At 39.0% G+C, this 16,742-nt stretch overlaps 1 protein-coding gene across 2 annotated transcripts in view; it reads right to left on the reverse strand.

Annotated features, from left to right (window-relative positions):
* Positions 1 to 16,742, reverse strand: part of LOC124284760 (protein phosphatase 1E-like) — a 78,377-nt gene that overhangs the window by 11,552 nt on the left and 50,083 nt on the right. The window contains exons 1-3 of one of the 2 annotated variants that reach the window (XM_046720863.1): positions 4,637 to 4,641; positions 4,181 to 4,386; positions 1,709 to 1,908 (exon numbers count right to left, since the gene is read on the reverse strand). In XM_046720863.1, coding sequence (XP_046576819.1) covers positions 1,709 to 1,762 — 54 coding nt within the window. In that variant the 5' untranslated portion in view covers positions 1,763 to 1,908; positions 4,181 to 4,386; positions 4,637 to 4,641. Of the gene's footprint in view, positions 1 to 1,708; positions 1,909 to 4,180; positions 4,387 to 4,636; positions 4,642 to 16,742 lie in introns of those variants that run through there. The other variant, XM_046720862.1, reaches the window with a different exon arrangement.

Consider the following 16,742-nt stretch of genomic DNA (forward strand, 5'->3'; position numbering starts at 1 on the left):
AAGGAAGTCGCCAGCTCAAGTAGTTGTGTGTGACAGCAGGACGCATGGTGTCACTCACGTAGACACACCATACTTTACATCAGCTCAACAGATTCACATACACCTACACAATGATTTAAATCAGATCAACAGATTCACATATACCTACATAATGATTTAAATCATATCAATGATTTAAATCAGATCAACAGATTCACATATACCTACACAATGATTTAAATCAGATCAACAGATTCACATATACCTACACAATGATTTAAATCAGATCAACAGATTCACATATACCTACATAATGATTTAAATCAGATCAACAGATTCACATATACCTACACAATGATTTAAATCAGATCAACAGATTCACATATACCTACACAATGATTTAAATCAGAACAGATTAAATCAGATCAACAGATTCACATATACCTACACAATGATTTAAATCAGATCAACAGATTCACAATATACAGATCAACAGATTCACATATGATTTAAATCAGATCAACAGATTCACATATACCTACACAATGATTTAAATCAGATCAACAGATTCACATATACCTACACAATGATTTAAATCAGATCAACAGATTCACATATACCTACATAATGATTTAAATCAGATCAACAGATTCACATATACCTACACAATGATTTAAATCAGATCAACAGATTCATATATACCTACACAATGATTTAAATCAGATCAACAGATTCACATATACCTACATAATGATTTAAATCAGATCAACAGATTCACATATACCTACACAATGATTTAAATCAGCTCAACAGATTCACATACACCTAAATAATGATATAACATTGTCAATCATTCCCTCAATTTCTATTTACATGTCTTTGGGGAATTTCGACATTAACCACTTTGAGAACAACACAACATATTAGCTTAAACTGTGAGGAAAAACCTACATGATTCAGGTCACATATGTTTATCACTACAATGACCAAGCGGGGGAATAGCGTTGACAAAACTTAGAAAACTGATCAAGTGAATCTCAGATTCAAGTCCATAGAATTCCGGCACACCTAAGGGATACAACTCTGCACAGCAAATTGTGTTACCTTAGACAACGGAGTCAGATGTAGTCTTCCAAACACATTGAATCAATGTAAGTAGGAATAGGTATGTATAATTTGATACATTGTATGATTTAACTTTTAGATACTGTTTCCAAAGCAACTGCTGGTTAGAAAACTGAAAGTGAAGAAGATGTCGATGAAATAATCTAAAGAGTTTTACAGTGTTCGACTAATCAAAAAGTCATGGCTATGATATTTTAGTGGTAAGGTCATTGAAGGAATTATGTTTAATTTGAGTGAGTGAGTGAGTTTCGTTTTATTCCAGCTATATGGCGGCGGTCTGTAAATAATCAAATCTGGACCAGACAATCCAGTGATCAACATTATGAGCATCCATCTGCGCAATTGGGAACAGATTACATGTGCAGGCATTGGGAAAGAGAACTTTGACAATGGGCCATTTTCAGGATTATTAGCCATTTTCTTAATTTAGAATGGGACACTGCCCTTATTCAATAGTAAATTTCAAAATTTTAATGGGCCATTTTTTATTCTAATGTGCAAAATGGCCCATGGCCCCTGCCTTTCCCAATCCCTGCATGTGTCAATCAATATTCTAACCCGGATCTTCACGGGTCATGTTTAATTTGAAATGACGGACACCTACCTTGAGGTTAAAGAGTGCATTGAGATCTGGCATGATCACATGTTTGTCCTCCATTTTGCGGCGAGTATTTTTGATAGCGTAGGAACACACTTGTAGTGAGTGCTGAGGTAAAAGTAGTGCAGGGAACGACTGCTGCCATACTCTACAAATATCATGGACAATCCTGATCACTTCTTTCAACAGGCGACGAGAATCTATATCTGAAACAAAAAATAACTTAAGGTAAACTTCAAACATGCATAGACTGACTGACTGACTGACTGAGTTTAGTTTTACGCCGCTTTTAGCAATATTCCAGCAATATCACGGCGGGGGACACCAGAAATGGGCTTAACACATTGTGCCCATGTGGGGAATCAAACCCGGGTCTTCGGCGTGACGAGCTGACGCTTTAACCACTAGGCTACCCCACCGCCCCTCCCCTCACATGCATAGACAATAGGGATTACCTGAACAATAGAATTATCTGGACAATAGGAAATACCTGCACATAAGTCACTCTAAACATAACATAGGTGTGCAAACAATTACTGAGATGAGGCGAGGCGAGGCGAGAGTGAGCTTAATGTCATGTTCATGATTATTGCATTTATGTAGCCAGTGTGCACGCACACGCTTCGTGCACGCTCACGTTTGTGTCTGCTTGTACTAGACCTAACTGATCCAGGGTTTATAGTGCTAACCCACTGAGATTGTAACCAAGCAACAGTCTTAGATGGAAATCACATTCAGGAACTCCTATATGATCCTTGTGTCCCCGGCCAAGACATTGCTGGAATCTTGGTATGATGGGACAATGACTGAACCTGCAACCTTCTCCCGACATATAAAACGACCCTCTATATAAGACAACCCCCTCCACAAGCCTTCAAAATCTGAACACTAATGTCTATACCCCTGTCTATAACGAGTTCATATTTATAATAATTATCAATATAATATCCTTGTGTATTCGGTTTTCGGTCATGTAAGGATTGTCGACCAACGTAACATTAAGTGCATAAATAAATCGATAATAAACAAACTTACCTCGTTTGTTTGTTATTTATTTATGATATTCAAATATCTGACGGATTAACCTCGTGTTTCATCCGCACAGCAGGCCTCGTAGTTCGCTACGCAAAGATCGTGAATGCGGAAGTGACGTCATCTGTTTTCGTTCACTTCATTGGTTCTCCGTAAAACAGAAATCTAATAGCAGTATTCGTGCTATGCTGATATTTTATAATAAAAGTTAATAAACATCCAGTCCAAAAAGAATATTTGTAATAGTTCCAATAATAATTATTAGAAACTATGGTCGTATAATTTCATGTCAAAGTTAATCATGATAAGACTTCGCTAGTTACATCACATGTCCAGGCATGTTTCACCTCCGGGTTCGCGCTTCTGACAAGGGCACCAAAACTCATCAGAAGATCTCACTACACATACGGAGGTGCACAGCTTGAGGTGGACCCATTGACAGCATGCAGGATGAGTACACTGGGCCCATGACACAGAAATATTCATTGCAGTTTCGAAAATTAAATGAGTATTTTGGAAAATCGTAATAAGAGATGACCCTATCCAGTTTCCATATATTTGTTTACGACGGCAACGCCACGTGATATGTCATGTGATAATGATACGTCATACCATAAACAAGCAGACGACGCTATACTGAAAAAGTGGAGCTGACGATATTTTAGATATAGCATATTGATTACATGAAAATTTATGCATTAGTAAACTCGGTTCTAAAACGTAACATTTACATGTGTTTTCAATCATGTACCTTACTCAATTTCACACGAAGCATTTTGTTAGTCAGAGCTGAAGCAGTCGACCTCCTGCTAAAAATAACCTGTCTGGTGACGTAATATCTCGCTAATAACCGCGAGAAATGAACACGCAAACAGCCGACCGAAAACAGATGTTGAACGAAAACAGATGACTCGAGGATACTATATAAGATGCGTGGTCATGTAGTATATGGCGCCGTTGTGTGCGTGTGTGGTTCTCTACATCCACGAGTGAGTGAGTGAGTGAGTTTAGTTTTACGCTGCACTCAGCAATATTCCAGCTATATGGTGGCGGTCTGTATTCTGTAAATAATTGAGTCTGGACCAGACAATCCAGTGATCAACAGCAAGAGTATCGACCTGCGCAATTGGAAACCGATGACCAGTGTCAACTAAGTCAGCAAGCCTGACCACCCGATCCCGTTAGTCGCCTCTTACGACAAGCATGGGTTACTGAAGGTTCATTCTAACCCGGACCTTCACGGGTGAGATATAAGATGCTTGGTTGTGTAGTACATGGTGCCGTGTGTGGTTCTCTCCATCCACGAGAGCAGAGTGGTGGACAAATAATCACACTACAGATGGTCCTATTGGAACTTACAGGTTAAATTCTCTAAAGGCAAATAGCAACACTACAAGAGGATAGAATAATCTCCAGAACTAAAATTGATTGCGGAGAACAACTTACGAGGTACAAGGGTCTCGGAGTTTTGCGATGTTCCGCTACCATTATTTTCAGTGATGTTGACTTCCTCCTCGTCATCATCTTCGTCGTCGTCATCGTCGTCGTCATCGTCGTCATCTATTTCTACGTAGAAGGGTCGTACATCGAGCTTCGTTATGCGAAGGTACGTGGCTCTCGCAATATGACATGAAAGAACACTGGGACACTCGCTGAAAATAAATGAAAAAAATATCATAAATATACTCTGGCATGTGGCATGAGAAGTTCATATCAAAGTGAGTGAGTTTAGTTTTATACCGCATTTAGCAATATTCCAGCAATATCACGTCTGGAGACACCAGAAATTGGCTCCACACATTGTACCAGTGTGGGGAATCGAACCCGGGCCTTCGGGAATGACAAGCAAATGCTTTAACCACTAGGTTACCCCATCGCCCTCATATCAAAGAAATTAACAACAAAAGAGCAAGACTTTTGCATAGATCCAGTATTTATGACAATTTTATTTTCTAATACACTAAATGATCTTAAATGCCCACCATATGTTTCAAACAAGAAATCCCCCACAATGGCAAAATACTCTTCATGATTATGTCTACGAGTTATGATTATGTCAAATATTTAGGTGTGTATATAGAAAAGTGGAAGGAGAGTATTGTAAGGTTTTTAAAGTTCTGCTCCAGAAAGGAGCACTATCACCAATTTCAGTCTAAGTCAAACTTGTTGCCATGGAAATGACAAAAATATTTTATTCAGAAATCCAAAACTACCAAAAGGCACCAGTACACCACCAGACCAATCTATGTGCCAAGTTTGGTGAAGAAACTGAACGGTTTTAGAGTTCTGCTCTGGAAAAGAGCACTACCACTAATTTCAGTTTTAGTCAAACTTGTTGCCATGGAAAAGCCAAAAATATTTTATTCCGAATTCCAAAACTACCAAAAGGCACCAGTACACCACCAGATCTATCTATGTGCCAAGTTTGGTGAAGAAATATTGAACGGTTTTAGAGTTCTGCTCCGGAAAAGAGCACTACCACTAATTTCAGTCTAAGTCAAACTTGTTGCCATGGAAATGACAAAAATATTTTATTCAGAAATCCAAAACTACCAAAAGGCACCAGTACACCACCAGACCAATCTATGTGCCAAGTTTGGTGAAGAAACTGAACGGTTTTAGAGTTCTGCTCTGGAAAAGAGCACTACCACTAATTTCAGTTTTAGTCAAACTTGTTGCCATGGAAAAGCCAAAAATATTTTATTCCGAATTCCAAAACTACCAAAAGGCACCAGTTCACCACCAGATCTATCTATATGCTAAGTTTGGTGAAGAAATATTGAACGGTTTTAGAGTTCTGCTCCGGAAGAGACAAATGTGCACGGAGGGGCGGGCGGACGGACGGACGGACGGACGGACGGACGCACGCACGCACGGACAGAGTCCATTTTAATACCCCCCGCAAAACGCGTTGCGGGGGATAATAAGGGTAATGCTGGAGAAAAATATACAAATGGCGAAATCATGAGAATGTCTCTAGAAAGAATCATTTTCTACTACTCAAAGAAGCAAAGAACACCTGATTCTTTCATTTTACTATGGTTAATCTAGCACTGATATCCTTTAACTTATTTTGAGTAGCATATTTCTAGAGAGTTGTGGACAGCAATGTCAACGTCGAGCGTAGATCAGTATTATCCAGTAGTTAATAGAATGATTGGTTGTTTTTTAATGCCGCTATCACCAATATTCCACCTATATGGTGGCGGTCTATAACAAATCAAGTCTGGACCAGACAATCCTATGATCAACAGCACAAGCAGCGATCTACGCAGTTGGGATACAATAACATGTATCAACCAAGTCAGCGAGCCTGACCACCCGATCCCGTTAGTCACCTCTTACGAAAAGCATGGGTTGCTGAAGACCAATTCTAACCTGGATCTTCACAGGTCTCGATAGTATGAACAAACATTCACATGATCTGGGTGCTGTCGGATCCATACAAACTATCACAATCATTCACAACTCATGAGGTGAGGTGAGGTGAAATTGGGTTTAACGTCGTGCTTGAGAATATTTCGCTCATATGACGACGTGCATGCGTGTGTATGTGTATGTGCGGCTGTTGTACTAGCCCAGACTTAAGCTGGTTTGATAGTGCTAGCCCACTGAGATACCATGCCGCAGTGAAGCATGAATACCCCACTCAGACACATTATACTGACTACGAGCCGACCAGTCCTTGTTGTACCCATTAATGCCGAGCGCCAGGCAGGGACCAACAAGTACCATATTTTAACGTGTTTTGGTATGACGCGGTTGGGGATCGAACCCGCGACCTACCGCTCTCCAGGCGGACGCTCTAACCACTACACCACGGAGGCGGTCCCACAACTCATGACAAAATGGAGGCTACATATTAAAAACATTGCTGTCTGCTCACATTGATATGTTTAACAAACAAACTGCTTCGGGGAAGCGAGGACACAACTGCTTTATATCTCCCAGCACATCTGTTCTCAAATTAAATAGCTCGTACAACAATGAATACGATTACGATTTTTTCCCAGTTTGTCCGCCAATGGCACGTAGTTACAAATCCCCACTAAGTCACATGAATAATGCTCCACGAGTTTCTACTACCTTGTCTAAACAAACAGTTCACATTTTTGTATTAAGCCTGTCAACACCATAGTAATTGTTGGAATTTCCAACATTTGTTTCAAAACCCTGATTAATCAAACAGCTTTCATTTGCAAACAAGAAATTACAATTTTTTAGACAGAACACCTTCACAAACATCATCGTGTTCTTCAAAATAACTGTTGCTTACAAATCTTAACCTGTCCTACAGAAACAAACATAAAACAAACACACTGATCAGAGTCCATGCCATTCTGTAGTAGTTAACAAGTCTATGCCCACACAAGACTATAATAGTTGGCAAGTTTTGACAACTGACAGTTTTGGAAATTTTATAACGAGTCTCAGGGCTTCTTTTATATTTGAGATAATTAAACAACTAATTTTCCTGCAAAATATCAATATTTCAGAATGGCTAATCCATTATCGTTCACTCAGCCTCGTAGAAACATTTAGAATCTTGTTTATATTCAACGAAGAAAAAACTTGTTGATCCCAAGTAAAAAAAACACAATTTGTATTCACAGCCTGAAATTCAGCCATACTTAACTTCTGTTGACTTTCTATTCTAAATCGTAAACTAACCATATGTTATTTCTTCCCAGTCCTTGTATTTTAAACACAGGGGGCATTATCAGGCTCATACTCGTCTAATTATATCTCACCAGGAGACCCAAGTGTTGAACAATTGTAAAACAAATATTATACCCCGGTTGATATCAAGTGTTAACTCCTCGTAACCAAACCTTCAAAACCATGCGGAAGAAGTCTTAGAACTGCTTGCCTGACAACCAGTCATAGCACGATATATATGTTTGAAGCTCAGTTGTGTTTGAACAATACCGCCATGATTTGTTGTACCACTCCAGTCTTTAGTATGTGTATACATTTCTGGGATACAGGTAGGAAATATCTGTATTTTTTACCATTATTGTAATCCATGATAAACTACCAGCATATCAAATAGAAGAGATAAAATGTCTTTCATGTTATTTTTTCAATCTGTATTACTACTGGTTTCACAAATCAGTCACTTTAAGCCAATTGGAATAAATTACAATTAATTTCGGTTGGAACTGGTATATATATATTGAACATTTCTTCATGCGCCTTTTCCATGTCAGCAGATATGCTCAAGGCGCAACAATGACAGAGTCTCCAACATTTATACAGCAATATGTACACGTCATAGAGGTCCTAATAATACATTGAAAACACTGGTATGTTTTGAGTCATGACTTGAATGTGGCAATACTATCAGAAACTTTCAGATTGTATGGGAGTGAATTCTACAAGGTTGGGGCTGCATATGAAAAAGTCCGGTTCTCAAAAGATTTAAGCCTGAAGTTTGGCACTGTAATTGGAAAAGTTGTGTCTAGTTACCACTCTCTACAAATTGACAGTTACATTTTCATTTTGATGAATTCAGCAATGAATCCAGCAAAATAATACTTAGCTACTATTTTCACAGATTCTTTTCATTTCTATATGTACTTGAGACTTATATCCTGATGTAACAAAATTTTCGTAAAATAAGAAAATTTAAAATAATTTTCCAAAAAAAAATTAGCTCCATGTCAACAAATGGGTAAAAAATTAATAAAACAAGCTTGTTTTGTAAATAATTTCCAATATCTCCAAGTACACACATATATTGACACCACAATCGTCAGTGGTCGTTCTCTCTTTGTAATACACTAATGGTGGGCGTAAACAGAACAACAGTTCCTTCCAACTCAAACATGTGCCTCTTCCGTGAATGAAACGGCCGACTCAGAAAATATTGCAGCCCAAACAACAAATTCGAACAAATGGGCACAACAAACAAAGATCTGAGAAAAATGATTTGTACAATTTGGACACAAGAGGTCGGCAGAGGTCAAAGAAGGAAGAGATTTGCAGTGGTCGTAAAACCTAGCCTAGGTATTAGTCGTGAGCTGGTACTGGCTGTCAGGAAGTAAAGTCAACCCGGCCCAATATATTTGTCTTCCATTTGCTCGTGTAATCCCTTCTGAGTGCGTGTAGATGGACATAGTCTCATTGCCTGGTTTCTGGTGGTCAGCAAACAACATGGCTGCTTGGACCATAGATTTGTCCTTGTGAGATATTATTACACTGACCTCAAGGGACTGACCATGACATTTGAGATGGAGTTGCATGAATTTGTGTTGCCAGAATATGCCACATAATATTTAAGACAAAAATCATTTTGACTCACAAATAGTAATTCATTTTTAAAATGATTTGAAAATTGTTTGTTTTTTAATGCAGAACTTGGCAAAGTCAACAATGACAGCAACCTGTAAATGATCACATCTGGACCAGACGATCAAGTGACTGAAAAAATAAGCAAGAGTCTAAGCTTTCAAGATGACACAGAGCTGACCAAGTACCAGAGATTGACCATAATCTACTAGTCACCTCTTGCAACAAACACAGGATGGTGGGGACCTATAGACTAACACTAAGTCCCTGAATATAAACAATTTTGATAGTAACAAATAAACCCATTTAAATTGAAAAGGAGCCCCAGCAGGCCTACCAAAGAAAACTTTCCCACTGTGCAGAAAAACGCAGAAAAGCCCACATTAATCGTGGAAATAGCAACATAAACACATTACCTCGCTACTGAAACAGTAAAAACGGCAACGAAAAACCATGAAACTGCAACATTTTTTGTATCAGTGAACTTTGACCTCTACTGCGCATACGCATTACGATCCGGGCGTCTTTCCAAATTCTGAGCAACCGTGAATCGCCTCGCATAGAAAAAGTATTAAATATGTCGAAATAATTGCTGTCAATCGTTTCATACGAATGAAACGTAAACTACACAAGTGTGCACACAAGTATCATGATGATAAATGCCAAATAACACAACAGAAATACTTAAAAAGTAATGTAACATTTGTCCAAGCTGGAAAATGTCAACATGCGGTCGAGACTTCCTCTTCCATGTGCGCATGCGCAAAATCGGAGTTGCGCGCTCCTCGTTTTATGATGCAGTGTTAGCGATTTAAAGTTGCCGTTTTTACTCTTTCAGTAGCGAGGTAATGTGTTTATGTTGCTATTTCCACGACTAATGTGGGCTTTTCTGCGTTTTTCTGCACAGTGGGAAAGTTTTCTTTGGTAGGCCTGCCCAGTGAGTTGGGAGATTCAGCACCTGAGGAAATCTAGACTTGGTCATTTAGGGCTTTAGCATTGCAGGGAGGGCTAGGCAGTATGGAAAATAATGTGGTTCTGGGACTGTGAGACAGGCTAGGGGAACTACTGTAACGTGAATTACCCACTGGGTCCCAACTGTGATATTCAGCTCCCCGTTTCACAGAAATAAACTTACTGTAAGTCTCAAAGCAGTGACCAAGTGACTGACACATGCACGCGCATGCACACACGCACGCACACATTCCTCACCAGCCCTCCCCTCATAGTAGCAGTGAGTTGTGACTTTATGTGAGGAGTGTGTACAGAAGACAAAATGAGGTTACAACTCTGCATGTGTGTACGCGCTGTGTGTGGACAGCTGACTGGATAGCAAATGGGGACTTGTATCAGTGATTGAAATGTAGGTGCAAATAAACATGGATATACTGAAAATATGATACAGTGTTGACAGTAATTATCTTGTGTAATGCCTACTTTGAATCAATCAAGGTACATAGTTTTGTGAGGAATTGACAAGATTTATATCATGCAGCAGATGAATAGGATGAGAGAGAGAGAGAGAAAGAGAGAGAGAGAGAGAGAGAGAGAGAGAGAAGAGAAAGTATTTGTCACTATTGGTTAGTGTGTGCAGTGTATAAAATAAGGCTCGTCTGACCGCCTGAGATGGTCTAGTTTTCTGACGGACGGTCTAAATGTACAGCTAACCAGCCCCATGGCCAGGTAAAAAAATAAACGTTTCATAAATGTTGGTGTCTGGTCTGGTTAAATCCATTTTGGGCCTGTAACATTTTTTAAAGTTACCAGCCCTGGCCCCAATTTCTCGAAACAAACTTAAGTTTTTACTCAAATTTCAAACTGAGTTTGACAATTTGCTGCATTTTAAAAAAAAAAGGGCCAAAACAACTTAAAGGTCACATGCAACCAAAAAATCAAACATAATTAAAACACAATTATCACTTATTCATGACATATAATATACATTGCTGGTTATGAAAAAAACATATAAACAAAATTATAAGCGTACAATCACAAATCAAAAGTGCGATATTGTGTACTTTGGTTTACTTCCCAAGAAACGAAGCAGCCGGGATACCGAACCCAGTCAGAGCGGGTGGGTGTGCACTCAAGTGTAACGGCTCGTTCATTTGCAGATGTTCATTGTGTGTGTATATATATAGAGATGTTGGGTAAATACATGCTCATTTTTTGTGTATAACATTTTGCAATCAACAGACATCATAACATGTCATGTGTTCAAGTATCACACCTGCCTGTCTGTGTAATTACATAATGTGACAGAGACCGAACTCGGGCCATAAATCAATGCATTTTGTTTATGGTGTATAGCCTGATTGGTGTTAAGTTCAAATTGCATGTGGTCAGTGATAGCAGCTGTGTATTGAATATTGTCATTAGCAGACAGGCAGGCAGACACACAGGTGTCAATAAAACAAGACATTGAGTTTTGTCTGTGACAACGACATATCTATATCACAGTTAGAAATTCTGTCAATGCTAAATAATGACATAGCTTTTAAGTATCGAACTGAGAAAGTGACTCGGTAAGAAGAACGCGGTGGTGAAATAGACAAATGAAATTATATAAACAGTTAATTTACTGTCATAACATATAAAAAGCTCGCGCCGTGAGATATCAACAAAACATTAGAAAAATAGCTCACACCAAAGCCTTCACCGAGTATTCACCGGACAACCTGCGCGAACCTATTTCACTGTGCACATGCTATGAGCGCAGCCCAGCTGTTGAAACCCGTTTTCCCCAGAAAAGTCGGGGGAAATTTAGTGAAATGTTTGAACTCCGATTTCGCGCGTTTTTTTTCATCGCGTTATTTTTCAACTTTATAAGCTGAATTTGCATTTTTGACGATTTGTTTCGGTAAGTCCATACCGAAAGGTATCAGAATCTGCAAAGTTGTGTTTTACGTTGCATGTGACCTTTAAGTATTCTATTCACCAAACTCAAATTGTCTACTATGTTTGAGTTTAATATCAATTTTAGTTGAACATGGGAAATGCGTTTTCTCAAATTTGAGTAAAAATTCAAACTTAAGTCAAAACTCAGACTTAAGTTTGTTTCGAGAAATCGGGGCCAGATGTCTGGCTGGGTTTTTGGCTTATTCCATACACTGGTGTATGTGTCTGCATTTGACACACATTCCTTTACCTCCACATAACATGGTCAACAGGTACATCACACCTCATGACACAGTTACCTTATCAAATGAATCAATAACAGTTAAACTCTTTGTCTGTTCAACAGTCACAATGCCAGATGTGACTAATTACCAGATGTTGTCAAACAAGTAGTATCCAATATTACCAGGAGATGTTGTCAAAGCAAGTAGTATCCAATATTACCAGGAGATGTTGTCAAACAAGTAGTAGCCAATATTACCAGGAGATGTTGTCAAAGAAGTAGTATCCAATATTACCAGGAGATGTTGTCAAAGTAAGTGTTGTCAAAGTATATCCAATATTACCAGGAGATGTTGTCAAAGAAGTAGTATCCAATATTACCAGGAGATGTTGTCAAACAAGTAGTATCCAATATTACCAGGAGATGTTGTCAAACAAGTAGTAGCCAATATTACCACCAGATGTTGTCAAAGTAGTCACACCAAGTAGTATCCAATATTACCAGGAGATGTTGTCAAACAAGTAGTATCCAATATTACCAGGAGATGTTGTCAAAGAAGTAGTATCCAATATTACCAGGAGATGTTGTCAAACAAGTAGTAGCCAATATTACCAGGAGATGTTGTCAAACAAGTAGTAGCCAATATTACGTCAGGACCAGGTGTCAAACAAGTAGTAGCCAATATTACCAGGAGATGTTGTCAAACAAGTAGTAGCCAATATTACCAGAAGATGTGGTCACACAAGTAGTAGCCAATATTACCAGGAGATGTTGTCAAACAAGTAGTAGCCAATATTACCAGGAGATGTTGTCAAACAAGTAGTATTCAATATTAATTGGATGTCTGAAATTCATCTTCTGCATTATGACAAGTATGAATACACTCCAGTACTCATTTCTACAAGCTGTTCTCCTTGGACTTCAATAACAGCATGAAATATCGCAGCATCCTTGGCAAACACTGATTGCTACACAACATTCACCAGGAAAAACTGTTAATTAAAAAGCTGTGTGGTATATAATATCTAGTTTTTCATATTCATTTTTTGATACAGGTCTGGTTGAAGGTTGATGGGTACACACAGAAACAACGTCTATTTCGGTGACAGCTGTAACCGATACAATCACCTGTACAGACACAAGGCATTTCACGACATCAGCACTGACATTTCAACATCTATTTCAGTCTTTATGTTACCTTGGAAACGAGACAATAGACCAGCCCCATGACTACAGCTGTAGAGTATATATCCGCCCAGAACAGATCATGGAGTGCGAATTGACAACCTGCATAAACACCTGGGAATGGTAAACTTGGTCAACTAGAATTCTTTATCTAACTACTATCTTCTCATAAGTTCAGTTAATCATCTGTGGAAAGATCATTTCAATCCATGTCTACTCATTCTATTGAGATTACTCAGTTGTTTGGCTCATTTACATGTTTTCCTTAATTTCAGTCCTACTGTATTAAAAAATAGCCAGAAAATGAAGAATGCCAGGACTTGATCCAGTTTAAAGCCCAGAAGTTGTTACAGGTTTCCCTTGTATGTTTAAAGGGTTACTAAGAATTTGTTAATCGGCTGTCTCAGCAAATTTAATTCAGGTTGTTCAACAACACTTTGGCTGTCTGTAACCCATTTGATGATGTACCATATTTGCCATGTCAAACGTCCTGGTACAATAAGCTCATGTCCTCGGATCATCACACAGATAAGACAAAACGGAAGTAGACCCGTGAAGATCCGGGTTGGAATTGATCTTCAGTAACCCATGCTTGTTGTAAGAGGCGACTAACGGGATTGAGTTGTCAGGCTCACTGACACTTGGTAGACACATGTCATCGTGTCCCAATTGCATAGATCGATGCTCATGCTGTTGATCACTGGATTGTCTGGTCCAGACTGCCGTCATATAGCTGTAATATTGCTGAGTGCGGCGTAAAACTAAACTCACTCATTCACTCACTCACTCAACAAGCTCTTGACCAAATTCAAAACCTATCTGTCAGTAAGCATCCCCTACTAAAAGTGAAGACGTATAGCGCCATACTATAGTCTACAGTCCTCATGTATTGTAAGGACTTTATTACACCACAGTTGTTCCCTACCACTCCAGAGATCCAATATGCGCCTGACCAACTTCAAGACCAGTCTGCAAGTAATTTCACAATTACCGCAACATCGACTGAAGATGTATATCACAGACCATATCATCGTCCACAGTCCACGTGTATTTTAAAGACTTTAATACACTATATACACTACTGCTCCATTTCTCACTATGCATGGGTGAAATAAGTGTCCCTTTTTTCAATTTTCTAAGTGTTCATTACAGTTTAATTCAGTTTATGTATCTCGGAGTCATAATCTCGCACCATGCAAGGGTCTGATTACAAGGTCAAGGCCAACTGTGAAGAGGTGAGGAGAGGTGAATTGGGGCTTAAGTGGCGGTTTAAAATTATTGCACTTATATAATGATATGTATGTGATGAATGTGTGTGGCATGCGTAGATCAGCTTTATATTGCCTGTATTGAGACTTTATTATGGATATCCCCTTTAGACACAGTATCCGGACTCCAACCAGTCCTTGTCATAGTAATGCCAAGGGCCAAGCAGATTGTGGGTTACAGTGCCCCCTTTGACTGTCTCCTAAGTTACACTTTCAGACCCTACAACCTCAATTCATGTAAGACTAGACTAACAATTAGTCTCTGAAATGAACATATTTTACTGAAAAAAGTTAATACTAAAAAAAAAAAAATATGTAATGAAAAGAAGCCCTGAGACTTTCTTCATTTTCAGAAATCTAGACTTGCCACATTTTCTAGACTTGCGTGGACTTTCTTGGATATATTTGCTTCATGGATTGTACGACAGACTAATGTAACACAGCTGTGACCCTGTGTCAGGTCAGAGGTTGATGCAATGTACGACCCCACCAGCAGGTTGCTGACACAACTGTGGCTTACAATGATCAACATCCTCTTCCTTGTCTTGGGGAACTAGGGACCGTCTCAAAACCATCTCTGATGAATAACTCTGCCATATAGCTGGAATATTGCTGAGTGCACCGTTAAACAACAAACAAACATGATGCCTTACTTTACAAAACCAGCTTTCTTCCTTACATACAAACATGGCGACTAAATCCACATCACTTACACACCATGTTATACAGTCAAATCCCGATGAGTTAATGCGGTGTCTCGTACTATTAGCATAACTTACCCGGATCCCGACCATTTCTGTATACAGATATGTTTCCCTAAACACAGTCAAAATACAGAAATACACCTCGGTGACTCTAAAAAGAAAATTTGGTCCCATGAGATTCATATTCCAATCTTGTATCCAAAACCGAAACCGCATGTAGTTGTTCCTGTTCAACTGATTTAACAAATCAGTGGTATTCATATGCATTTGACGGGTGAGTTCAATATCCGATTACTGTGTATTCTCATTCACTTCCATAACGCTAATCAAATATATCTAATACAACAGCATGACAGTTCATCAATAAAATACGACAGGAATTGGGAATGGAATCATCCTAGGGCTACGCATTCTGTATTCTCATTATGCAGTATCATAAGTCTGTAGTACTCGCGGTCGCCCACAGATTCGACCCATCACACTATGACTATATATGCAGTAATCTTGGGCACATTGTTAAACCACGGTTCATTCACTTGTGAGATGAAGATATATTATATAATCCTATCCAAATTGATGAACAGGGACATATTCATACTTGCAAGAGGAGCGATGAGGTAATATAAATATTTTTCATAGAAACAAATAATTCCATTTAAATGTGAAAGGGACCCAAGAGGGTTGGGAGATTCAGAACCTGTGGAAATCTAGACTTGCATACTTTAGGGCTTCAGCATTGGGCTAGGCAGAAAGGTAAATAATGTAACTCCTGGGACTGTGTCAGAGACGATTCGTCATCAAAGACTCCGGTGATTTTCCAAGCGGCGTAAATGATATTCATAAATGCACATAACACAAGACGAGAGTTCTCAAAACTGTTAAAAGAGTGTGATGCTCTGCAACTTGGCAGCCTCAGCTAACCAATGAAAACCACTATCTGTTTAATCAGGAATATGAGTGAATAATGAATTTTATAATTGAAAAGGACTGTGTATAGCTTAGTGGTTAGAGTGTTCACTGGTCATGCTAAAGAAAGGGTTCAGTTCCCAGTCTGCTACAGTGTATGAACCTCATCCTTGAAGACCATGCCATGATAAAAAGTTAATAAAAGAAGTGCGAGTGAGTGATTGAGGAGTCTTCCAGATACATGACACTGTGTCTTGATGCCTGTTGATGGAGGGAAGCATAAAGAGAGGTGAGGTGAGGGGAGGTGAGGTGAAATTGAGTTTAACGTCGTGCTTGAGAATATTTCGCTCATATGACGACGTGCATGCGTGTGTATGTGTATGTGCGGCTGCTTGTACTAGCCCAGACTTAAGCTGGTTTTATAGTGCTAGCCCACTGAGATACCATGCCGCAGTAAAGCATGAATACTCAACTCAGACACATTATACTGACTCCGAGCCGACCGGTCCTTGTTGTACGCATTAATGCCGAGCGCC

Source organism: Haliotis rubra, unplaced genomic scaffold (assembly GCF_003918875.1).
Source record: "Haliotis rubra isolate DU_JTF1 unplaced genomic scaffold, ASM391887v1 Scf344, whole genome shotgun sequence".
NCBI classification, from domain to species: Eukaryota; Metazoa; Mollusca; class Gastropoda; order Lepetellida; family Haliotidae; genus Haliotis; species Haliotis rubra.